Here is a 26,311-nt window from a genome sequence, read left to right on the forward strand (position 1 = left end):
GAATAGACTGCAAAATATATTTTCAAGTTTCTAGCCATTTCTAAAATATTGCACATTTTCATTTTGGCCGCTAGATGTCCGTAACAGTTTACCATAGACTACATTTTCCCTCCCCGGGAGGCCTGTATCTGTTTTCTGTGTGTCACTGATTAGTGAAATTAACGAAATTGCAGCTTGTAAATTATCGAAGTTCCATTTTCTATCTACATGGTAGGATACCTGTTTAAATGTGTGGAGACGTTCAGTTTCTCGTGGATTGTGAAAGGTAAGTCTGCCCGCTTGAATTTTCAAAACCTTACATAAAAATTCAATTGATTTAATTAAACGCCTTTTCATCTTTTTAAATGTAAACCCCGATATTCAAATTGAAAAATGAACTGTCAGTTACACAGTTCACGGCAAATTGGCAATCCGTTGTTTTGATTAGTTAATAGGATGGTTATTTAATTGTGATAAATGAAATACACAATTTCTTCGAATGCTGCAACGACCTAACAACTTATTTTAGAGGAAGGCTGGATATTTCCTAGGGGCGCCAACATTTCTTTGCGCATGCGAAGAAATAATTTCTGCACGAGCATGTGCGCACTCGCATTTGGACTCGCGCTTCGGTGTTCCCGGAAGCGTGTCGTGCTCGGGCATCGCCGCTCCCTCATCGCGCCATTGAGAAGTCCGTAAAGCTCGCGCTAGCCTACTGCCTCCGTTCCCGCAGTTCTACGGTAAGCGGCTTTAAAGCAGATTTAACCACTGAACATGTGGGATGTTCGGAAAACGTCCGAAGGCGCTTTAAAGTGTAATTTGTGTCTTGTTAGTTTGTGATTTGGCTGGTCTTGTCTCGTGAGCTGTCGAGCTAACGTTAGCGGGGATGACTCGAGAACTTAACGCATGCCTGAAGTTGCTGGTTAGCTTAGCTAGCATTTCTAGCGTTAGCTAGATATTTCCTGTTCGCTTGGAAGACCAAATTTACAATAATTAAATGAATAAATATCTATATAGCTAGCTAGCTATGTCCGTGCGATTTATTGTCCACAATGCACAGTATTGTGCCAGCGATACTGTTTTATGACATGCTGGTTGCAAGTGTCTAATTAAGATATCCCAACTATCAGGTAAGGTGGCGTTATTGTCTGAGAGAACCGAGCTAAAGCTAGCTTGCTAAAATGAACGAGCTTGGAGAATTGCATCGTGTACGCATTTTAGCTAGCTAGGAAGCAAATTGATTAGATAGCTGTAAGATAGCTACAGTACTTGCAAATGTAACATTGTAATATACACTAATGTTTTCTATTTGAGAACTGTGTTTGGGCTGTAGCTCGATATGTGTAAAGTTTAAAGATGGTGTTTCCTGAATCGGTCCACGTTTTGACAGTATACCTTTTGTTAGATATCGAGTGTGGGGAAAGTTAAAATATAGCTAATACCGCAGAGAATTAACGTTAGGCAATCAGCCAAATAAAACCACCGGAAGTAAATTATTATCGAAGCAACTTCTCTGTAATTGAAGATTAGTTATGTAGTTAGCTAGCTAGATATCCTAACGGAGTGATGTCTGATTGATTATTGTAAAATTGAGCTCTTGACCGATTTCGGGGAAATTACTAGACTCCGCCGGGCAAAACGTCTTTATTTGAAGACTTTAGTAGCTAGGTAAGCTATACTACTAAATGATCATTGCCAATCCTCTTACATCAACAGTTGATTTGGCCCTTCGTCTATCTTTTGTGAGCTTCCTACTTTGGAACTATGCCGGTTACTATGGGCGTTTTATACCTACACTAGCCTGCTAGGCGGTTTTGCTAGCTTGCTAACGCTAGTTAGGTGGTGAACTGTAAGGTAACAAGAAACTTCCTCTATTGTTGGATGTATCGTTCAAATACTTGAATATGGGTACTGTCTACTTTTTTTTTTAGTTTTTCTCTTAGTATGAATTGTTCTGTCACTGTTGTCCACTAATTTAGTCATTTATTTTTGTAGACTGAAAGGTGATTATAATATCTTCCAAAGTAGTCTGACTATATGTAAGGTCTCGAATAAGTAACGTTGACGTATGTTTTGTAAGGAGACTTGGATAGCCAGATTTACCCAAGCTTCGTCTTCCTTCCTGTGCACGGAGCGTGGTGCGGTAGAATGTCTCGTGCCTTCTCTCGGGAGAAAGGTAGGGCGGTGTCTGCTCGTTGTTTGAATACTTCAACTTATTCTCCCTTTTTGGGGGGAATTGGGTCGAAATTAGGTTACATTGTTTGTTTATTTATGTGTGTTTTTCCTGAATTTATAAAAATCTTTTTACTGTACTAAACTTGTAAAATCTTGTTAGTACTTTTTGAATTTCTGACCGTAAAGTAGATGTCTGCATTGATGGCGCCATAAACAGGCAAGTCTGAATCTCTAGAAATATTCCGATTTACTGCGTTGGTTGTGGGGAGAAGTCAGTTTGCCTTTACCAATATGAAATGTATTCATAATCATTTAAAAAGCTGTAAAATGTTTACTTTGTTATAGGGAATGAACGTGTCCAATGATTACTTGTTGTAATCAAATGGCAATTAGCTATTCTTGCTGTGTACTTCATAGCAGAACTTGCAAATTAGCCAGGTGAACTGGATGTATGGTGGAGGTATGCTTCTTCCAAAAAGCGTGAAAATGGGGGTTGTTGGTTGGGTTTATTCTATCTATCGAGCTATCGATCGATCTGTCTAAAGCATATAACCTTATGGCAGTCGTTATGCCAGACAAACCACTTCTGGCCTCAGAGATACTTTATGCAGCACTGTGTATGTTATTGAAATTTCGTCGTGGACATATATTTACCAATTATGCACAATTTAAAATACTGTGGACTGCGTGGTTAATGAATAAAATATGTTCAATTTCAGTGAAATGTCTCTAGTGAATGAATTTAAATGGAGAGACTAGGCAGTGTGTCCTATATAGGCTTCGTGACCTGTTTTTTTTATATATATATATATATATATATATATATATATATATATATATATATATATATAATTATTATTTTTTTTTTTTTTAAATTAATTTATTTACTGCATCGTTTAGGTAGTGAGCTGTGCACCAGCCATGAATGCAATAAATAATTTTATGAACATGCGTTCACTATTCACTAAACTGTGTGGACCTGATTTGTTTTATTTTATTTTTTTATGGTGGGCAATGTTTGCATAGGGAAGTACTTCCCTTTTTGGTTCATTATGTTTTACAAAACAACCAATTACAGTTCCTCACTTGTTTAGTCTTAATTGTTGTGGGCCAAAATATTTTTTTATTCGTTCACTTTTGCTTGTTCTTTCATTCATTATACCTGTTGTGCTTTACTGTAATGTTGGAACTTTGCTTCTTCTTCTATGATTTAGCATTTGTTATTTAAAAGTTATCTAAAGATAATCAACTTTGGTCAGCTGTAGTATATTGTAATATTCTGATTATTGAATATTGTCGTTCTGAGAAATAATGTTAATTATTGTGGTAGAAGACTGCTCTAAAACATGTAGACTTTCAGAGATTGTTAATAGTACACAAGCAGACATAATGTCTTTTTCGTAGTGTGGCATCAGTGACTGCGTCTCCACCTTTAAAAAACTGAAGAAACAGGAAGTAGAAAGCACACAAAGTTGTCCCCCTGACTGCATTTCCCTTCCTGGGTACAGCACACAGGCTAAGCTGTGGCTCTGCCGAGCACAGGCTGAATGAGCTTTGGACCTTCTCTACACCCTGCTTTCTTTACTGCACATTTCTTGCAGGAGTAAATTCTAAAGATGGGACTCCATGTTCTTGCTCTTACCCTCACATGCCCCTTTGCTTGGCCTTTTTTTTTTTTTTTTTTTTTTTTTTTGAGAACTGGGACCAGAGATCTTTAAATTGATTTCTACAGGACATGCTCAGATGGCCTTTTGGGGTGGGTCTGGGGCTGGGGCTGGTATGTTTGTCACACTGCCTGCAAAACTAGAAGATCCAACTAATCCGGATGATCAGTGGCAGGACAATGGCTGCCGTAGCCAGCTCTGGATGTCGGTGCAGAGAGGAACTGCACAAACGCGCTATAGATAGACTCACTCTTTCACCACAACTCTGTTTCTGGAGTTCTCTTATTTTTAGATTTCTAAAAAATGTGAAACTGAAATTCTAATGGCAGTCAGTAATGAGTGCCAGTAATGAACAAAAAACAAGTATTTTCACAAAGATGGTTATGGAATTATAAAGGTTATTGTGACCTTCATGTTCAGAATGAATGGCAAATAAATTATTTACAAAAGTCCAATCATATATATTGTGTGTGTGTATATATATATATATATATATATATATATATATATATATATATATATATATATATATATATATATATATATATATATATATATATATATATATATATATATACACACAATGATATTATAATAAGTTAAGTAATTTATCATAAGAAAATATGGAGTTTCATATTTAGAATTAAAAGTAGGGATATAAGTAGACACAATTATTTCACTAGTTTCGTGGCTGAATCATGCTGACAGCCACAGGCAAAAATCAGTGCACACTAAAGAGGCCAGGCCAGTTCCCATTCAGGGAACTGGCCCATTCAGGGAACTGACTCGTCTGTGCAGGGCCTGTCGCCTCTGCACAGATGAGTCATGTGCTCTGTCTCACTGCTTTCCTTCTGAGGAAAGAGGAGGAAGTAGCATGAGTGCAAGTGTTGCCTCTAGCCACCCAGTGTAAAGCGTTAAAACAGTGGAGGCTGTTGTGAGAGACCTTGATTCCAGGGAGCTAATAAAGGCTGGTGAAGGGCTCCTTATGTAGATAAGTTTACAGTAAATGGCTGGCCTTGAACCAAAAGGCTTCACGTCCCATAGCATCTCACCAAGCTAATCAATTGATTAATCAGTAAAGCTTTAATTGGCACTGCAGGGAATTTAGAAGGCGTACATGAAAATGGCCGAAATGCACAATATTCACAAATATACACTAAAACCGTAATAATACTGCCATATATCCCCAGCTGTCATCACAATGCACAGTTTAAAACACCCGAGTTTGTGATGAGATGGCTTGTAAGAGCTGTTTGAGGCAAATTGTCTCCCTCTGATGATTGGTCTTGCATCCGTGGCAACAAAGACATGTTGGAAGCGAAAGAAATGTCTGTACAGGACAGCATTTGCTTTGTCCAGAATTTGCTGGTTGTGGTAAGATGTGAGGGATGGATGCGCTCTCCCCAGTGTTTTTGAAATTAAGGTGATTACTCTCCTTAACTTTCAAAGGGTAAATGACAAGCAGTGACATTTGACATTTTGTAGTTTTTCAGTGTTTTCCCAAAGCTCATTCTAATATCGAATATTGGACTTGGTTGATTATGGTATTTATTTGCACTACATCTCTGACTGTTTAACTGTAAATGGGTAGGCGTTTGAGAAAAGTCAACTATATTGTAAGTTGCTCTGTAATGCTGTAAATGTACTTGCTATTCATCTTGTCAAAATGTCTTCATCTGTCATATGAAAATAGTACCCTTTTCCTGCATGACTTTTTTTTTTTCTTGGGGTTCACTCAAACTGAAAGCATGGTGCTGAAATGCTTTAAATGTAAGTGGACTGGCTCAGGTACATTGTTCTGTATACTAATCCTACGCTGCACAGTGTTTGGCCTTAGTGGAAGAGCAGTCTTGAGGATCTCAATGTCCTGCCTGTGCTGAGGTCCACTGAGGCCAGTGTTGTGCCTGTCTGTGTGTGTTTTGAGTGGAGCACATACTGACCCTTTACCTTGCAGAACTTCATTTGGATTAATCTCCCCCAGTTCAGGTGACTAGACACTTGTTCAGTTAACATGGCCCCTGCCTCATGCAGTGTGCGCAGACTCTGTTGCCATCCTTTTTGTTCTTCCTATTTGTGTGTTGTGGTGCTCTTTTGAACTCTCTCCCCGTGCTGTGATTCATGACTGAAAAGGTTAATCTCGGCGGGGAACGGGGCACTTGGAGAAAAGGTCAAAGCTATAGCCAGAGCTCTGGGTTTCTCCATTTTATTTGGAAACATCAAACCATTTGCACCTATTTGTAGAAATAAAGCACTTATTATTTGTTTTATTTTCGTGATTAGGCTGTCAAACTTGATTACAGAGTTCAATGAACTCAAATGAGTTTCTGATGTCTTTGGAGAAATGCACCAGCTTTAAGAGGAAGAGGAACTGCATAACTATGAAGCAGCATGCTCTTCTCTCTGAGCACCAAGACCTGTTCCTTAATTAACAGCAAAACCCCAAAGTCTGGTCTGGTCCTGTGATTCTCTCCTTCACACTCTTGGCCTAGTTACTCTGTTCTTCTGTGTGTCCTTATTAGGCATGGAACCTGGCCTGGATCAGAAAGATGAAAAGGTAGAACAGAAAAAAACATTTGTCCTCCAAACCAACTGAATTGTGGGGTTGTTCAGTTGTTTTCCAGTGTCATTTTGAAAAGGCATTGCTAGCAGGCAGGCTAACTACAGGCTTTAAAGTTACATTCCTGCTTCTATGCGCGGTTGTTAGCAGCTGCTGTATGCGGGGTTAATGCTAAGGTTTAGGGTTCTTATCACAGGTCAGGCGACAGCACTTAGCAGATGACTGCTCCATTTTCAACTTGCTTATTTGTCATGTTCAATGTGCTTAAATGAGTTTTGTGCCAAGATACAGCCCTGCCCTTATTTTGCTCCTTTGGCAGGGGTTTTACCTGTTTAATCCTGTCCCCTGCAGGGGATTGCCTGTCTAACCCTAACCCAAGTAGTTTTACCTGTCTAACCCTAACCCAAGTAGTTTTACCTGTCTAACCCTGTCCCCTGCAGGGATTTATCTGTCTAACCCTAACCCCAGGAGAGCTTTACTTGGCTTAATTATGACACTCTAGATGACTGTGTTTTAGCACAATTTTGTCAGCCTAAACAACCACATACATGCAGGAGTCACCTATTTAATCAAGGTCAAAGGTGAAGAAAACACCATTGCACACTGCAAGCAAGTAAACTTTAGCTATGTAAAGAAAAACAAATTAAGACGAACAAACTGCTTTCTTGGTGAAAAAAATGGTTTGATTATAGACTAGGAGCACAGACAAGCCATTCTAAATATTTGTGATGCTTTTACATGATTGTGATCTGTGCCAGTGAGATTGGATATACATAAGAAATTGACACTGATCGGGAGGCTTGTATATTCTACATCTGCTTCACCCCTCAGTGGGGCGCAGTTTAAATACTAAACCAAGCTAATGAGGTGGGGGTTTTGGCACAGTACTGAGAGCCTACACTTGCAAGGATAGTTTTGTCTCGCGGGGATGCTGATTAGGCCCAGAGTGGTCATCTTACTGTGTCACAGTCTGTCCTCTCCCTGTACTTCCTTTTACTTTGGACCTCAGAAGCCTCATTAAGTATAATCCCAAATTTAAATAATCTTACTAATCTTACTTGTTTCTAAGAAACAAGGCTAATCTCATGTTGGAGATGCCTAGGTGGATCTGTTAGGCTGCCTATTTTAGAGCTTTAATGGTGTTAATGTTCCACTGGGGTGAGTGCACTATCGTCTGTGTTGGTAACGTAGGGAAGTGGCGGTCCAGTGAGTGGTCCACTGCCAGACGGAAGGCGTAGGCTGGCTGCTCTGCTGGCATGGCTGTTGTTCCGAGGGCTGTCTGAGCTGCTTCTCTTAGCTTTTTTTTTTTTTTTTTTTTTTTTTTTTTTTTTTTTTTTTTTTTTTTTTAAACAAGCACCAAAAAGCAGTTCCAACATTTATTCGGTGTTTTCATGACGAATGATGCATAACAGTCTTGTTCATCCCCAGCACGTTGGTCAAGCCACAGTCCCAACATATCAGATCTGGTATTTATAGCTCACAGGGGCTGAGCATGAGTATACCGGAGCCATGAAAATGGTCAGTGGAGTTCATAGGTGTGGATGAATTGGGTCTTTCCATGACTAGTAGTTATGAGCCACAGTTAGAATATATAGCTCTCCAATCGCATGTACATCTGCAAGCTGAATGCCTCTTTGAGGCTTTGGTTACACTCAAAAACAAGTTAGTCAAATCGATAAATCGACCTGCCTGCTCCGAGTTTAGAATGTACAAGTAGGCTTGCCCTCATTTTGCTTGCGGTTTGAGAATGGGTTCTTTGGCTGTGTTGTGCAGGAAGTCTTTTGTTCCAGTTTGCAACAGATTATTTTTATGCTGTGCATGTTTCCTTCTCTCTTCTCTGTGCTCCTGCCTGTTCCCCTGGCAGTGCCAGGTTGCCAGCTGTTCCCCTCTACTCTGGATATGCCCCAGCACACCTAGTTATGAGCAGGAGGATAGGATGGTAGATTCTGTCCTCTGCACTTAAGAAAGCAAGGTGCTCTTGCTGTTGAGCTCTCTGGCTCTCTTGTTGTTAATCCACGCAAGCTCTGATAATGCTTCCAGGTGGCTGACCTGCCAAAACCAGCCTAGTCTGTTTCTCTGTCTCTGTCATGATTATGGGCATGCGGCGGTGCTGGCCAAAGAGGTGATGCAGTGTGTCTCTCCTACTTGGCTCCCTTCCAGGGCTTCTGCCTCTGTGTGTTTGCAGAAACCGAAATTCTGGATTGAGATGTTAATAAGCACTCGACCTTGTTGCGTCCATGGCAGTATGGAAAAAACAGAAGTTCCACAGATGGTGCCATGGTTTCGGGGGTTTTGTGCCGGGAACTGCTCACGCGCTGGCACTGTGCACTTTGTTTTGCTGGCTTCATTTGCTGCAGTCATCACATCTGTTTGCAACTTGAGCTGAGTGCTGTGTGTGAAGTGTGTAGATTTACAGTGTGCTTTTGTTCACTTTGGATGACTTTGCTGGAAGAACTGAATGCTATCCTGTTACCCAAGCAACCCTCTCTATCTGTGCTTCCTAAGACCTCTAGCGCATCCCTCCTAACGTCACTTGGCGTCCTCTCTCATCTTGCCTTGCACACACAACCCTGAAAACGTTGTACACCAACGTGCACTTAATTTCTTCAGTTCATCTGCCTGTATTGGCTAAAGCTAATAATTCACATTAAGCCATTGATATTGTGTATTTAATTTAGGATCTTACCTGTTAATAGTTTGCCCATTGAAAACACCAGCACTCTTTTTTTTCTATCTCACCCAGTTGCTTCCCCTGTACATCCTGTGAATGAACCTTCACTGGGAAGGGATTTAATTTTATTTTTTGAGTGCGTCCGTGTGACTGAAGCGTGCATGCCATTTAAGGCAAAGACAGCGCAGCCAACAAGGAGGCTGGAGGGCCGTTTCAGCTGGTGCTAGGAAAGAGCTGACGGAAAGGAGCGCTGGAGCCCTCACTGTGCTAATATGCTGAAGAATCTGCACCAGAGACCCTGCACTGCAGCAAAAGGGTGGCTTTTGCCTCAGTGACTGATGAAGTGAATCATGAAGTCCTCCCTTTAGTTAGGAAGGCGGGTGCTCTTTGCCATGCCAACCAGCTGTGACCTTTCACTTCTGATATGAATGCAGGGGGTGCATGTGTAGGTGTGTACACACGTGTTGCTGGTTACTGTGTAGCTTTGCTTGCGCTCAGTAAGTGGCTCTGACCACTAATGCAGTTGAGCTAAAGAGAACTAGCTGCATTAGCCCTCGCGTTCATTCTTGTTTTGGCTCTGCTGACATCACAAATGAGGGCAGGGCTTCAGCAATATGAGGTGCCGAATTGTCTCAGAGAAACCTTCAGTAAGAACATGCTCGATGTCAGTCCATGTCTACTCCGCTCTCCTCTGCTACAAAGCAGCAGAGCCAGGCTACCTTGTCACGTATTCTGGCTGAGGCGAGCAAACCTCTGGCTGAGGCGAGCGAACCACTGGCTGATTAGAGCCCAGTAGTTTGACAGTGTTTAGATTTGTAATCGGTGCTTCGTGGATAAGGAGGATGATTTGATCTATTGCATGTGTTTGCCTGCGTGTGTGCCCAACAGTAGATCATGGCTGAACATGAGCCCACCCCAGAGCAGCTGGCAGCCATCGCTGCTGAGAACGAGGAGAGTGAGATTGTGAACTACAAGCCGCCAGCGCAGAAGACCCTGCAGGAGATCCAGGAGCTTGACAAGGATGATGAAAGTCTACGCAAGTACAAGGAGGCCTTACTGGGTTCCTCCACAGTGGCCGCAGGTGTGCTTCAGACGTGCGCTGGCAAATGCATTCGTGGGGCTGCACTCATTACATGACCTAATTTATGGTTATGTGGGAGGGGCAGCAGCCTGTGAGCCTACTGTCTCCAAAAGACCCCTCTGTGTACCACAGGTTATCGGCTAACCCCTCTGATACAGGCAAGCAGCAGGTCACGTGCCCCAGAGGCCCAGCTCCCTTGTCTCTGTGTGCTGCCCCAATAAACTGTAGTTCCTTTTGTTCAGACACTTACTCAGTCGAGCCTCACTTAAATTGGGCTGTTCAAGTAGGAATCCTCATAAACCCTCTATGAACAGCTCTTCAGATACATAACTATAGTTATGAGCATAAGCTCTTCAGAAAACTGTAGTTTTATTTTATTTTAACTACACCCTTACAGTCCATATGTGGCACGGAGGTGTGGCACTTCTCAGTACTAAGTTCAGGTGTTTTCCTTGCCAGATCCCTGTATCCCAAATGTCCAGGTGACGCGGTTAACGTTGGTGTGTGACATGGCGCCTGCTCCACTGACCCTTGATCTGCTAGGTGAGTAAAGCCATCTGGACAGTGGATGTGGTCAGGTGGAAAAAATATCCAATGTATTTAAGGGTTTCCATTTACAGTGAATCTGTCCATGTAGAAAGCCCCCCCAACCTGCAAAAATCCATTAAGGAACATAATTACTTCTCTCCACTTGCAATGTATTTTACATTACACTAAGCTTACATTGACAGTTTGTGTTTTCTTACCCAGCCTGGTCTTTATTGTAATGCTCTAAAACTATTACGCTGAATAATAGGATGGAGCCATCTGTTGGACAGAGGCCTGAACTGCAGCCTGCATTCTGCTTTATTTTGAAGTGTATATTATTAAAATCAAGGTGCTCCAGATCTTCAGAATTTGCAAGACATTTTTTTCTGATTTACCCTGTGATACCCTTCACCTATACACGTACAAGGGCCAGGAATAGTTATTGTTTTCTTTTAGCCAATCACTGCTGGCTGTAAGCTCTTATGGATGTAGATGGCAATATTAAGGGTGTAAGCCAATCCGAGATTAATGCTAATGTAGTCGGGCACAGGGAAGAGAAGCCCAGAAGCGCCTTTGAAATGTGTACTAACAATGTTGTCTGGGCTTGTGTTCCTTCAGGTGACCTAGAGAGCATTAAAAAGCAGAGCTTCATACTGAAGGAAGGAGTGGAGTACAGGATAAAGATAAACTTCAAGGTGAGCTGCCTATTTGATTAACTTGGTTTCCTTATCAGCTGATGCCTGCCCTGCCAAACTGTTGTGCACCCTACCCTCTGGGAGTTTTCAGTTTCTCCTTTTGAGATGCTGTTTAAGCCAGGCTCGCCTCAATCATACTTGTAATTCTTTCAGTCCAGTTTCTCAAATGCAAGTTTGGGCTGCCAGCTGACTCCAAAGAAGCCAAGTGTGAATTTGAGTTGAAAGAATGTTTTCTTAATTCCTGGAAAAGCACACAATTTAGAACATTGATGCCTATCAGATTAAATGCTGAACACTTCATCACTGACTGTTTCTAGCCTTTTTTAAAATTTTGACAGCCTGTGTAGAGCTACATTTATGTAGTCATATCCTAAAGTTTGTTTATTGCTGTTGACACGGGAAACCATAAATTCCTCTAGGGCAGAAAAGGTGTCATAAAATGTATGACCATTGAGTTTAATGATAATTGAGTTCAGTTCATCTTTAATGGCTGTAATAAACTAGTGGTCTTTAACCTGTGGCAGTTTTTGTGTGTCTACTAGTCATAATATGTAAACTTTCCCCGTTATACCAGTGGTTTAGGTCACTTGCTTGTTTACACTGCAGTCTTTGCCATTGTAGTAGTTTTGCAACCAATGTTACAAGATTAACAGCTGTGTAAATTTACTTATCCTGGTACAAGTGTAGCAGACTCCTAGACATGGTCACTTTAAGTGTGTTATTCTACTAGGGGCAGTGGGGTGAGTAAGAAAGCTTGGCCCATATGCAGTTGGCTAGGAATCTGTCCTAGTTTGTGTATGTCTGCACTGTTGAGTGCTATGGTCTGAATGTAGTCACTTCCTAAGTAGATACATCTTAGACAGCACTGCTCTAGTCATATTGAATGATTCTGATGTTCTTCCAGTCATTTAAAACCCCCTGTAACCCTTTCCAGGTGAATAAGGAAATTGTCTCAGGACTGAAGTACATACAACATACCTTCAGGAAAGCGGTGAAGTGTAAGTTTAGTCTTGTTTTTTTCCCCAGGTATTAATCATGTTAATCTTATGAAGAAATACGTCATCAGTTGTTATCCTTTTTGACTGAGTTGACCCCCCCCCCCTCCCCAGTGAGCCTGTGTGCAGTGTATATATACACTCATATTTGGGTGGCATACTTCCCCCCCCAATCACAACTCCCCCAATTCCTCTTCCCTGTGAATAGTGGACAAGTCTGACTACATGGTGGGTAGCTATGGGCCTCGGCCGACCGAGTACGAGTTCCTGACCCCTCTGGAGGAAGCCCCCAAAGGCATACTGGCACGTGGCAACTACAATATCAAGTCCAAGTTCACTGACGACGACAAGCATGACCACCTGTCCTGGGAGTGGAACCTCCACATCAAGAAGGACTGGAAAGACTAAAGGCTTACCCCGCAGACCCGAGTCATTTTCTCCTCTCCTCCACACTTTCACTCCTCCTGCCACCCCCTCACTTCATACCATCATCATCATGGATTAACTGGTTATATTACAGGAAACGAAGACAAAATGCGCTCTCACTCCGTCCACCATCCTACTGCCCCTCCCCGTACACCTACCTTGCTTCCTCTGAGTATAGAATCTTTTCATGAAAATATATATGTGAAAAAACAAACAAAAACATGCACCATCCTAATCTTGTGTTTTTGTTTTGTTTGTATAAAAAAGTCTAAAAAAAAGAAGGGAAAATGTTTTTTCAAAAAGGTTAACCCATGGATGCTTTTGACTTGGCTGTTAAGAGTAATCTTCCTGTCCCTCCCTTGCATCCTTTGCCCCACATTTTGCCCCGCCCTTCTCTGTCCTGTGTGCTCTTTTCTCACATTCCATTTCTTTTTTAAGTTTTAAAAAAAAAATCTTTTTTTAAAGACCACAATCTGCCTTGACAATGGTAATGGGAGATGGTGCAGCCTGATGATAGTATTGGGAGATGTGCAGCTTGTTGATGCTTTGCCACTGGCCTTCCTGTTCTTGGGCCCTGAGGGGGCAAAAAAACATCTGGTGTTGCATCTTTTGAGTGTTTGTGTACAGTGGCCAGCATTGCTGGTTGTCATTGATGTCTGTAGAGCTGACACTGGAGCCCAGGTCAGTATGCAGTTGGCTTTGTAAGGGGTGTGTGTGTGTCTGCCTGCATAAGGTTTAGGTTTATGGTGTTTCAAGGATGTAACTGTTAAGCTCACCTCCTGCACACTATAGGAGCTCCACAGGCTGTGTGTGCGTGCACACGCATGCATGTTCTCACTATTGACCATTCATTTTGCATTGTGGCCTTAAATAACTGATTCCTGTAGCAGGAGATTGAGGAGCCCTTTGCCTTTTGAAGTGTAGAACTTTTAAATCTGATCAGATTTAAGTTCAGTTCACCCCCTTCCCCATGCAGATGAGCATGTCATCTGGTACTGCATCCACTTGACTGGGTTCAAGATGGACCGAACACAGAGATCAGTAGATTAGCTGAATCATGACTCGAATTGCAGGTCTGATGATTTTGGACCTCTTCCTTTTCTGTGTGTTAGTTTTTGTGTCCAAAGAAATGGTTGCCACTCCCAGAATTTTCCAATTTCCTAAGCAAGCAGGTGCTTATGTTGTGGAATGTGCTGATCGCCTTGTACTGAGATTTCTCAAAGTGGAAAGGGCTGTTTTTACATGCAGACCTCAAATACTAAACTACTCAACTGAAGAATTACAAACCACTGACTGTGCCTCCAATGTTCTTAATCATGAGCTGCTCCACCAAGACATGAAACTCTAAGCGAGGGGTGTGTGGGTGAGACCAAATCAGAGCTCCAGTCTTATCCTCTGCACCTGGACTCTGCTTATGTGTCATTCTGCTTAGTCCACAGCTGCAGGTCAGGCCTATGTTCAGCTGAAGGTTTACATTCAGGAGAGGAGACGTTTTACCCAGCACATCACTCTGCCTTTGTTTAGTATACCGTTTTGTTATTCCTCCCCTTTTCACAGCGTTGCCTGTGTTGTCGGATAGTTTTATTTTTGCTTCGTTTGATTTTGGCCTCTCTGTGAGCTATCACTGTGGAAGCTGGAGATTACTGTTCATCTGTGTCAACATTAAAAGTGTTCAGAATGGAATTTGGTTTCTTTGTAGTTTTTCCCATTTCTTAGACATTCATTCCATTTTTATTTATGTTGCTGTGGCTGACATGAGACCATGGTGGTATCAGTTCATTCACACATTCATCCATTCTCAAAGTAATAAATGTATAAAAAGCCCCCCTTTATAAGCAAAGCGTCTTTTAATATCAGAAAGAAGTGATTACAGAATAGAGGTTGTGGTTATACACAGTGGTGATGCATGAATGCAGGTTAGAGGAAAAGTACCAACATTGTAGTGAAGTACTCTGTTTTCCATACAGGGCCCCTGCCAGTGAGTTACATTTCAAGAAAACCAATGGTGAATAAGTACTTTTTTTTTTTTTTTTTTTTGATCTAAAACCTCATCTGTGTTCTTCCTGAGGTTGGCACTCCTAACATTCTACCCTATAAGCTATGCACGAGTATAAAGTAACCTTCTCAAATGCCATCTTTCTGGGCTTTTAATAATTGAGACTATGTAGAGGAGACCGAGAGAGAGGAGTCTAGGAGCTCGTGTTATTTCCCACTTTTCCTCCCTTTGGTGGAGTTGATGTCGGTCTTGGTCTTCTGCAGGCGGGAAAAGATCTCTTTGAACAGGGCCTTGTACTCGGGCGTATTCTGGCCCAGCCGCTTGTCCACGGCCTCCACCTGCCGGCTGATTCCCTCCATGGCTTCGGGCGTGGACGGTGTGTGGGGCGGGGTGGCCGGCCGCTGGGGCTCAGCCACCCGGCACTCCTTCATGGATGGATCCCGGGACACAGGCCTTGAGGTCTGCACCTCGGCATGACGGAGGCCTTCCTCGTGGCGCCGGCATCTGCCCAGCAGCTCTTCGTACTTTTCCAGGAGCGCATGGTACTGCTCGTCCACCTCACGCAGGATGGACATGCCGCGCCTACGGACGCCATTGGCGTGCAGCGCGTAGCTACCCTTGCGCCTGCCCGAGGCGTCTACCGCTGAGATCACATCCAGGGCCGTGTCACTGCAGCTCTTGCGTACGGGCGGCTCGCTGGCCGTGGCATCCTGCGGAGATGTGCCGGCGTCCTCCGGTGTGTCTGTCTCGGGGGCACTGTTGAGCAACGTCTGCTCCAGGCCATCCTCACTGGACAGCAGGCGGGCACGGGAGCGGCGTAGTTGTTGCAGCTCCTGCAACTCGGCCTCCAGCTCGCGCACACGTCGCTGGCAGCCTTCGGCGCCCAGCAGGCGCTGCTCCAGCCGCTCAAACTCCTGCAGCACGGTGGCACACTCCCTCTCCGCGGTCTCCCGCCGCCCACGCTCCGCTGCCGCGGCCGCCCGTAATGACGCCACCATCGCCCGCAGGTGCTCGTTCTCCTCGTCTGCCGGCCGGTGCCGCTGCAGTTCGCCGCTGCTCTGGTCTGACACCATGAACCCGTCCTCGTAACTGCGAGGAGACGGCCATGATTGGGACAAAAACCAGTTTGCGTTCCCGCTTTGGTATAAGACCACGAACACACCCTCGGATGATGAAATGCACACAGAAAAAAGATTTTCTGTATTTTCAGCTGTGACAGCAGTCTTAACAATGGCCCCTTGCTTTTTGCATAGACAGCAACTAAACCTTCCCAGAAGACAATTTCATGATGAAAGGTGAGGTTTGATGCAAGCCGGTACCTGGGGGCAGTGCACAGCTCTTTAAGGCAGGGGAAGGAGTGTACGGTCTTTCGTCTCTCTCTCTTCTCCCTCCGAACTCGAAGCTCTTCCAAGGTGCGCAGCTCCTCCACCCGAGCCGTGAGCGAGTCCACCTGGCCCTGCAGCGTCTCCATGGTGCACGTCAACCTGCCCGCATGAGAGCACACGCACATCCATGCCCTTTAACCATCAGCCTGCGCATGTAAACAAATTCATGTAGTTCAGCTTCCAGCAATGTACTGCTGCGAGACAGTTCAGGCACTATCACGAACAAACTGATGGACACTTAATAAATACATATTTTGAAAAGTTTTTGCTCACCTACACTGTACACATTCTCTACCTGAAACCGTGAGATCATAAACGCATACTTCAGTCTTTGATTATTAAAAACTGAATTGCCATCTTTTTCAACAGTAGCAACTGAGCATGTGGAATGTAGTTTATAGGCTGTTCAAAAGGACAGCTACTGCAATGAAACTCCATTTCCTGCTGTTCTGACTGAATCGCTGTTGATCACAAACTTGAACTGTAAAAAACTGCAACACCTTGCACCTGCACAAGTTTAATCTTAACATAAATCACATTGACTATATCCACCAATCACAACCATCTCTTCATGAATATAAACTATATGAATATAAATCAAATATAACCAATTGTTACATAAACCTTATGATTTATGTATTCAGGTAGTTTGAGAACTACTCTACACAGACTATAATGCTTAAGAAATGTTTAGGAACTGTCCAATTATGATTTAATCGTTAAGTCTGACTTGGGGAAATAACAGAAGTCTGTTGTTAAGGACAGCAGTTGAGCTGAAAATTTCAAACACTACTCAAAAAACAAACTTCTTTGCTAATGAAACCGTTAAAATGCAACTGTGCAGTTTCTGCTAAGCCTAATCAGTTCATAATGGCTTACAGGTGAAATGATGAAAATGTAGTGTGTGGTGTAGTAAAACAAACAATTGTCTAGATTTTTTGTGTTTTGTTTCTTGGAGATGTCCTAAAAAATTAGATAAACTGGATAAGCTACATAACCCGAATTCATCTCTTTTGTTTAACAGCAAATGTTTTACCGCCACTGCATTATTACACAAGTTACAGAGGTAACATAAGGACTTTTTCACCACATCTGGCAGTGAAACACATTTGAAGTTAAAGTAGTGACCACTCATTCCATTTGCATCACACACAGCATAAATGGCTGCCAGGCTGTTTGAAGCTATCAGCAGACATTTTTGCACCAGACGTCATCCTAACAGTGACCACACTGAAAAATAGTTCCTGTCCAATCAGAGTTCTGCCAAACCTGGGGGTGTGGTTGTAAACAGTCTTGGTACTCCTGTACTATGTCTGCTGTGAATTCCATGAAACCCCTGCTTATCCCGACATGTATGGTGGATGCATTTAAATCATGGAGACTTTATGTTTTCAAATACCTATGATTCAGGAACTGTGAATGAACAGAAATAAACATTCTGTGGTGTCTAAAAGAAAACATCCTGGCATTCTGTATGCCACCAATTACTTGTCAGCTCATGTCAAATCCAATGGTGCAAATAAACCACGCAAGCAGGAAAGCAGAGGGGCTTGGTCTGTGTTCAGGTGGTGAAAATGAAACATTAAAATACAGATCTGGACTCAGTGAATTCAGTATATGTGTAACTAGATTAGAGCATGTACATTATATATCTGACACTGACAAGAGATGTAGATATCTCCTTTGTGCAATTATCAGGTTGGTTTTACTGATTTTAAATGTACTTGAAGTGTGTACTGTGCAGTTATTTTATCTAGGAAAGCACCACAATTGATTCGGGGCTAGTTATCAGCGGATTAAATGATGATTTTATGTGGGCATGAGAGCATGAGTGTATAGGAGTGTGTGTTCGTGTGTGTCTCACCTGTCTATTTTCTGCTGTGAGGCCTTACTCTCCAGCACCAACTTCTCGTTGGTGATCTCCAGCTCACGCGCAGTCATGTCCAACTGCTCGTACACTTTAGCATGCTGCTCGTTCATCTCACGCAGCATTTCCAACTGCTTGGACAAGTACTAGACAGAGCACACGTGATAAGGACCCACTCCTTCCCTCTACGTAACTACACACACAGAGCACGTGATAAACACACTCCCCTGTACGATACACACAAAGCACATTTGATAAGCACACTTTCTGCCTCTACATAAATACACGCAAGGAGCACATTTAAGTACATATAAGTGCATAAATACACACAGGGGACCAAAGCAGCTACCTTCTAGCAAGAAGAGGATGGTAATAATGCATGTTCTGCTCTTTATCAACTGAAATCTTCCTGCTTTGCTCTGGAGTGCACACTGTGAAGTGATTAAATCTATTCCTCAGGCTTTTCCCCCAAATGTCTGAACCATTAAAGCGTCCAGATACGTCTGCCCTAATGCAGTAATGCATTCATCATCTATGTATACTTTTATGGTTGAAATCCATAGGTACATGAAAAACATTAGAGTGGAGGTCACTGATGGAGCTTTTTCTAAAATTCCTACAGCCTACTAATCTATAAGACAGGATTGTCACAAACCAATTAAACTCATGCCCTAAAATAGATATTTGTATATGAAATATATAAATATATATATATAAAATCCAAAGACAGACCAACAATGAGAAGACGGGACAAAAACAGAACACTCAGACACCATCCCTTTAAAAATCCAATGACAGCAGCAACGCTTGACAGCTTGGTGGAAGCTCCACAGGATCACTAACTGCTCCATGTCAGCCACCAAAAACTTAACCATGCAAGAAAGCAAGAAGAAAACTTACTGAGTCTCACCCATGAATTTCAGACTTTATTAAACACGTCCTCCTCAAAGAAACTCCAGTCCAAAATGTATAGGCTAACATTGAAAACACACAATATCTGTACCATCAAGAAAAGGTGAAGAAAGCCTCTTACTTAGTCACAGTACTGAATTTTGAACACAGATCTTAAAAATGCATTTAACATGACTAATACCACTAGCCTTCACCTTCCATAATATAAAGTCATTCCCTCTGTATACTATACAGTGCAAAGGATATTTAAAAATTGTTTTATTTGCAGTGCCAACAAAACACCTCAGACAATACATGCCATATGATATTGTACACCAAACCTTTTTGGCAACCAGTTATTAATCAGTTTTCCCTTTAGCCACTCATCTCACTATCCCCATCACGATGTCTGCTAGGACACTGATCAGCATTCACATTAAGGAAAACACTGAGCACCTCTCGTAGTGATCACCAAGAATGCTATGGTTTCTTCCTCATGCTCTTAGAGAGTTTCGCTGGAAAAAAATGTACTAATTATTTATCAATGGAAAAGCTTTATTTAAATCAAATTAAATTCAATGTATATCACTCATAACCTACTTACAACAGTGTCCTATCAATACAATAGCCAATTACAAGACTTGACTAATATGTACACTACATTTTCACAACCATGTGACATATAGCCTTCTCCATATACATATACACACGTACATGCACGTGTGTGCGTGTGCACACACACGCGCACACACACACACACTTGCTCGTTGTCCTTTTTATTCAAATTTACTGAATCACAGACGCAGTTTACACAATGAATAGAGCTCATACACACAACCAAGCAGGGTAACAGTATTGTAATTAGCTACAGTTTACCTTTTTTTTTTTAAGCATTGCTCTAAACTTAAAATACTGTTTTAGTACCTATGAAATGGCACTATACACAATGTGTGGTGCGGAGAACAGAATCCATGCTAATGGTAATTAAGTATATCCCTCAAACACTCCTCGTCATTGTTCTCCTATGCGCTGTTGGGTCTTTGTGTAGCTGTGGCTGGTGGATCTGGCACACTGACAGGCAAGCTGCCACACACCAACCACAAACATACATATCAGCACAGCTTTCGCTACTTCTCCACTGCACGCTAACACATTGTGCTCAACTCTTTAGGACAATCAGGGAAACATATCCATGAGGTAGACCGTAAGGGATGGTCCTTCATTCATTAAAAGTTTGAAGTGTGAAGTGTGTGAAGGGGGCCGGTACCTCAATCTCCTGAACCTGCTCCTCACTGTTGATGTACATCTGTTGAAGCGAGTCCTCCAGCTCTTTATTTCGCTCCAGCAGGGTCTTTCCCAGCTCTGCAGCCAAATGCAGATCTGAGGACGCAAACAAAAGACAGAGTGAAGACCAAAAGCAGCATATTGCACACGGCAGATGGGAGCTGTTAGGAAACATTACACATGGCCGTTCAGATAGTTCAAAGAAATAACACTTCTACCAAAAATACAAGGGAAGGGGAGGTGGGGGCAGTGAGACTGCTACCTGATCCTCTAAAAGATTCCATTTACTGCAAGTGATTCACTAATTTTGCTATTTTGGTCCCCTATTTTTAGTCTACATTGTGCTTGTTACTCAATTATCGACACAAAATGAGAATGCCATTTCTGGAAAAGCTGAAGAGTATAAAGTAAATCAGTTAACGCCATCCAGTAAAATTTTATTTAATCTCTCATTTTTAAACCATTTATCGTAAGATGCAGTGACATTAGACAGATCAAAATAGGCAGAGACCAAAATAAAGAAAGACACCTGAGGAAGGGTCAGAAAAGGCTAGAGCTGCATGCACTATTTGAATGAAACCATGCAATAAAACAGCAATGCTGAATGGGAGAATTTTTGATGTTTTTCATTATTTTAAATCTTCTGTCCCAGTACAGTGTCCATAGCCATCAGTCTCATCTCTCAATCTCGTTCCAGTAAGTTAAAAATACTCTTTTGTAGCTATGTGTGCCCCACCATTCTCTGTCAATGGAGACAGTCCAGCATGTAACTGTAGCCCTGTCCAATGCTGTGTTGCATGTCAGGACATATATTCAGACACTCAGCAGACCCCCCGACTCCGACAGCCATAACAGAGAGTTCAGATGAGACAGGAACATGCTTGAGCTAGCATGCTAGCACCCACACGAAACCAGCCACAAAGTGGGAGTAAGAGAATAAAGGGAAGATTTTGCAGGGTCAGAAACATTAACCTCCATTCCACAGGTATGAATGCAGCAATTTATCAGGAGACAGATGGTGTGAGCATTAATGCAAACATACCGGACCAAGGGGCCACAAACTCCAGTTTGCACATAAATCACATATGTGAATGCTTCAAAGACACATGGTACTATTGTTTTGTGTGTGTGTGTGTGTGTGTGTGTGTGTGTGTGTGTGTGTGTGTGTTCTTAATCCCTGGGGTATCTAGACTGGAACAATGGATAATGAGACCACACAGCGCAGGTCTTACAGAGGAGACAGAATTGATATCATACACAAGGCAGAGACTCTCAGTCATCTTGTTCTATCTTCCACCCCCTTAAATTAGCTCAGGCAGTGACACAACTCATTTGTTCAGCCCATTTCCGAAATTCCTCACAATGGCGGCAGATAAGGAGACAGCACTAGAGTGTTAGACTGCTGAGAGCAAGAACTGTGGCACTGATGGGAGAGGGGTTTCCTGGTGATGTTCTCAACACCCTTTAGTGTTCCTATGCCATCAGTGGCTGAAACACCTAGGGGCTGGAACAGCAGCAGCTACCACATAGTGAATTAATTAGCGTCATGTTTTATATCCTATGACACAGTAACAATGGCAGCCACCAGGGGTTGCAATTTAACAAAACCCTGTCAATATGCCCAACAATAAAAGCAAGGTGTTGTTTATATCATGATGACACGCTAACGGGCATCGTACTCAGTGAAGCAAGTAATATTCATGACAGGGTTAATCACATCAGAACGTGAAATAGTACATGATCTACTAATAGGACCCGGAACTCTGGAGACTGGGTCTGATTTTGTGAAGGCTGAGAGAGCAGAGGATCTTAATTAAACTGCAGCTGGTATCTGAACGCATACAATAAAACAGAAAACCCACATACCCCACAGTTTTATAGATATATATTGTCAAAATTGCCATGAAGTACACAAGATTTTCAGAGAAACAGTGTTTCAGACATATGTCTTTCATCACTTTGTCCTTTTTCTCTTGAAACCTTGGTGAACTTTTTATTTATTTATTTATTAATTACACACACACACACACACACGATGCAGCGAGCTGTAGTGGTGAAGCATGCCACCCATCCACCTCCAACCCCGTGCGCAACCCCTTCCCCTAATTCCCGTCAGTCTCTAATCAGATTATCCAAGGCTTAATCAAATACTGACTAATGCAGGAGAAGAAGAGAAAGCTCTTTCTTTCCCTTTGCCCTAGTTCTGGTGATGCTCAGCAAAGCTGCTCGCTCTGTTGCGTAGATCATGCTTCAGGGCCTGTCCAGGAATCAGCCTAAGGGGAAGGCCCTCTGCAGCCAGGCCTCTAGCTGAGCTCAAACCCACATATCCTGCTGTATGCTCTTCAAGTATGACTTATTTTGACTTGCTAGATTTTAGGCTTTTCTTCCACAAAACCACTAAAACTAATTTTTCTCCAGACTGATTGCTCATTTTTGACTTCCTCTTCAAGAACAGAACTTGATGGAATAAATCTATTAGAATGTTCCATAAAAGAGTGTGTGTGTGTGTGTGTGTGTGTGTGTGTGTGTGTGTGTATTTCTGCACATGCAGCCATTAGCAGCAGAGTCAAAGGGTATTAAATTGAAAAGCCTAGATTAATTTCATTGTGACTGAGATTATATCTAAACCTACAGTGTCTTCCTGCAGCAAGTTAACATCGTCCTAAACACTTTTACATTTAAAATATGTAAAGGCTTTGCCATCTTTATTCAGTCCTTGTAACTTCAGTTAAATCAATAAATATATCTGAAGCAAACTGATGTGCTCTGACATGTAAGTTAAATCAAGGGCAATCCATTTCACTCAAGCACAGAAACAAACTGTGCTAGATGCACAGATATTAAAGACAAACACACCGTACCAGATGCACAGATGTTGAGGTCATATTGCATATAAGAAGAAAATAAAAAATGATTTGGGGAACATTTTGCATTCTCATCACTTTGCGCTGTCCATGTAGCTGCATGTAACTTGACGCTTCTCTCACCTCCTCCACAGTCATTTCCAGAGCCAGGAAATTCCAAGTCTAGAACTTATCTAGATTTCCTAAAGATGAGTAACATACTGTTGGGTGAACACATCTGTGTGCACACTGTGCCCATTAACTGGTGTCAAATTAGACCTTTGAAAAACACAACCAAAGTGTTCCCATACTCAGCAATATCAGACCTGCCACAGTACCACGGTATGCTGTTAGCACAAAATGACAAAATGTAATACAGGCAGACGGCAAACAAAGGGCAATTACATCATTCAAACACTCACACACATGAATGAAGCACAATGAACTATTGGAAATAATACAAAGTGACGTGAAATGTACAAAACTCGTGGGCTCCATTCCGGTTTTTAACTGCCGTCTTCAAGTAACGTTTGTCATATGTACCTATTGGCTTAGAGCACAGAATAACGAATCCCATTTCCCCTGTGCTGTCACCCAGTGATGTAACCCTAGAAGAAGTGTAAGCAGATGGACTGTCAAAGATGCCATTTCCGTGTCGATTAATACGTCATCCTATCGAATATTTCATAAATAGTCGAGATGACACAGGTAAAATCTTAATATACCGAGTACCCTAAGCACATTTTTTAATCTCAGCTTCACATCCTTAGTGTTCACATCTGTAGATGATGTCATCTCTGATGCACACTGAGGAGCTATTGTCAGGGCCTCTAAAACGTTACTACTAGCCTACTTTCCATTGCATGGGACGCCCTACGTCGCCAAAACAAACGCTAAATGCAAGGCAAGCATTAAAGCTGTCATTGAGTTTGAATCTTCTTTACACTCTGTAGGCTACTCACCCTGCTCCAGGTCTCTTTGGTCGTACCATGGCTCATCTTCCTCTGTCACAAACTCATCCATTCTGCTAGCGCGAAGCATCGGTCACTTCACGGAGGAGCAACTCGCCCGGAAGCGAGAGGGGAGACGTGTCGCTCGTTCCACTAAAAGGAATCGTTTAGTCAAATATGTCTCAGGTTTTTAAAGGGCTCTCAAAACTGCAAAGACATTCTGCAAGACTGCGATGCGCAGTAGCGATGGCACAACAAAACAATAGGCTAAGAGCCGCTCTTTAGATGCGGGGGACAGCGATGAATGTAGATCGGATGTTTTTGCTACTATTTAAGACAAATTTACTGAGCTAAATGCCAAACTGGCATCACTATTCCTTAATTCCCGATGTCGTGGTTTGTTTAGGGGGAAAAAAAGGAACAAAGAAGTATAACTTCTCTGGCGTTTGCCAAAGTGGTTAAATTTAGCGCATATATTATTTTTTAGTGTTCAGAAAATTGTATCCAACTAAATATTTTTACGTCGGCATTACGTCTACCACTCCCGTGCTGAGCGTCCTCATCCGTTTTGCTGAGTTCCCAACAGCCCATTCGACTCACACACTGACGCGGGGCGGGCTGGCTGGCTCCGGGCGCGCCGCAGCGGCTGCTACAGCTCCGCCTCCATCGACAGGAATGAGAATTTAGCACAATGGGTTTCTTGTTCAAGAAATATAATAATAGGCTCGAAAAAGGACAAATAATTAGGGTTTTCTTTATGGAATGACCATTGGTTCAGCTGAGCGTGAAAACTGCTTTATTTAGGCCTCTTGTTAAGAGAAACATAATCACGTGTTTAAGATCTTTTTTTTTTATTTTATTTTTTTAGTAATTTCCTCGGAGGAAAGCATGAGAGCCCTTATGCGTCTAGTTAATAACCACGTTTAACTTAATATTGATACAGAAAGAAAACAGCTTTTGGTACATCATTTATATCACATAAGCAACGCAAGTGGAGGTATTGGGTATGAAAGTAATATGTTCTGAAACAAAATAAAAATGTATGTAAAACGAAGGTGTTTATTCATATTATGTAAAAATAATAGTCACAATTTTTAATAAACATAAAAAACAAATAAGGCAAAAATGTTTATGCACAGAATGTCTCACCCACAGCAAACTAAGGAAAAGTTAATATTTTTTGACATGTACTGAATCTATATTTTTAAAAAAATATTAAATATTACTTATATGTCTATAATATACTTTACATGGTTGTGTCAACATATGTGAGAAGTGATGTTATTTACTTATTACACATATTGTATTGAAATAAGTCCTGGTTGCTGGCTGAGCCAGTGAGCACTAAATTCTTCAGCAAGTAATTTCCCATAATGCATTTAACAGCTGTTGGAGCACAACTGTAGAGCCTCAGAAATACAGCTGTCTTTCTTAATTTATAAAGCTGGTTAGAATTTTAAAATCTTGATATGTTCACAACATTCCCAACAACACACATTATAGTTCATATAAACCACATATTATGTGAATATGAAAACAATTGTGTATTACATTTAAACTGTATACACGCCCATAAACCCAGCATACACGCCACATAAGCCCCATTTACAACCCATACACCCTCCATACACCCTGCATGCAAACTCACACATCCATTCGCCCCCAAACACCCCGCATACACCCAGCACACACACACACACACACACACACACACACACACACACACACACACACACACACACATATGCTTAGCATATACCCCCAACACACACCACATACGCCCACATCCCCCTCCCCCTCCATATACTCCAGTTGCTCTGGCTGGCCACACAGTGCAGACTTTCGCCATCTGCTTATTACGTTCACAATTTTTAGGACCACAGATAAGAGTGTATATATGTATATAGCAGAATGTTTTCGTGGGGCATGTTACTGTGACAATTGAAATACAGTTGAACTACACCATTTGACACCTTTGTAGTAATTACATTACTGTCAGTTAATAGTTTGAATACTTGTGCTGATGTAAATGAAAATTAGGGCAAAATGGCACGGCTGCTATACCACCAGTAGAGTGCGTCAGGTTCCATTTATTGTTAATGCACTTTTTAAAATTCAACAGCAGGGGGCGAGCTGAGAATTTTCAGTTCTTTTGGGACTTGTCAAGAATAACAATCGCTATTCTAAGTTATAAAATGCCTGGCTGAATTTGACTTACTGAATTATATTACTGTACAGCATGACATTTTACTTTACATTCAAGTGGACGTCTTATATCAGTGTGCAATATTTGAAGTGTGTTTATTCAATCCAGAGAACATGAA

At 42.0% G+C, this 26,311-nt stretch overlaps 2 protein-coding genes across 6 annotated transcripts; one reads left to right on the plus strand and one right to left on the minus strand.

Moving 5' to 3' along the window:
* The first annotated feature begins 606 nt into the window (after nucleotides 1-606).
* arhgdia (Rho GDP dissociation inhibitor (GDI) alpha) lies at nucleotides 607-14,454 on the plus strand. 4 transcript variants are annotated; one of them, XM_027000314.2, is made up of 6 exons: nucleotides 607-719; nucleotides 9,935-10,127; nucleotides 10,587-10,670; nucleotides 11,274-11,350; nucleotides 12,285-12,348; nucleotides 12,554-14,454. In XM_027000314.2, the coding sequence occupies exons 2-6, from the start codon at nucleotides 9,941-9,943 to the stop codon at nucleotides 12,751-12,753; spliced, it is 612 nt and encodes a 203-aa protein (XP_026856115.1). In that variant the 5' UTR covers nucleotides 607-719; nucleotides 9,935-9,940; the 3' UTR covers nucleotides 12,754-14,454. The 4 variants fall into 4 exon arrangements, with proteins under 4 accessions (XP_026856115.1, XP_026856116.1, XP_026856118.1 ...); XM_027000315.2 differs by having other exon boundaries at nucleotides 9,938-10,127; XM_027000317.2 differs by lacking the exon at nucleotides 607-719 and adding an exon at nucleotides 2,085-2,155.
* Nucleotides 14,455-14,599: 145 nt separating this feature from the next.
* On the minus strand, nucleotides 14,600-24,603 carry cdr2l (cerebellar degeneration-related protein 2-like). Of its 2 annotated transcripts, XM_035523774.1 has the most exons (6): nucleotides 24,510-24,603; nucleotides 24,000-24,140; nucleotides 20,178-20,290; nucleotides 18,017-18,165; nucleotides 16,087-16,251; nucleotides 14,600-15,856 (listed from the first exon to the last, which is right to left on the minus strand). In XM_035523774.1, the coding sequence occupies exons 2-6, from the start codon at nucleotides 24,076-24,078 to the stop codon at nucleotides 14,974-14,976; spliced, it is 1,389 nt and encodes a 462-aa protein (XP_035379667.1). In that variant the 5' UTR covers nucleotides 24,079-24,140; nucleotides 24,510-24,603; the 3' UTR covers nucleotides 14,600-14,973. The 2 variants fall into 2 exon arrangements, with proteins under 2 accessions (XP_035379667.1, XP_026856114.2); XM_027000313.2 differs by having other exon boundaries at nucleotides 24,000-24,591.
* Between the last annotated feature and the right edge of the window lie 1,708 nt (nucleotides 24,604-26,311).

Source organism: Electrophorus electricus, chromosome 1 (assembly GCF_013358815.1).
Source record: "Electrophorus electricus isolate fEleEle1 chromosome 1, fEleEle1.pri, whole genome shotgun sequence".
In the NCBI taxonomy this organism is placed as follows: domain Eukaryota; kingdom Metazoa; phylum Chordata; class Actinopteri; order Gymnotiformes; family Gymnotidae; genus Electrophorus; species Electrophorus electricus.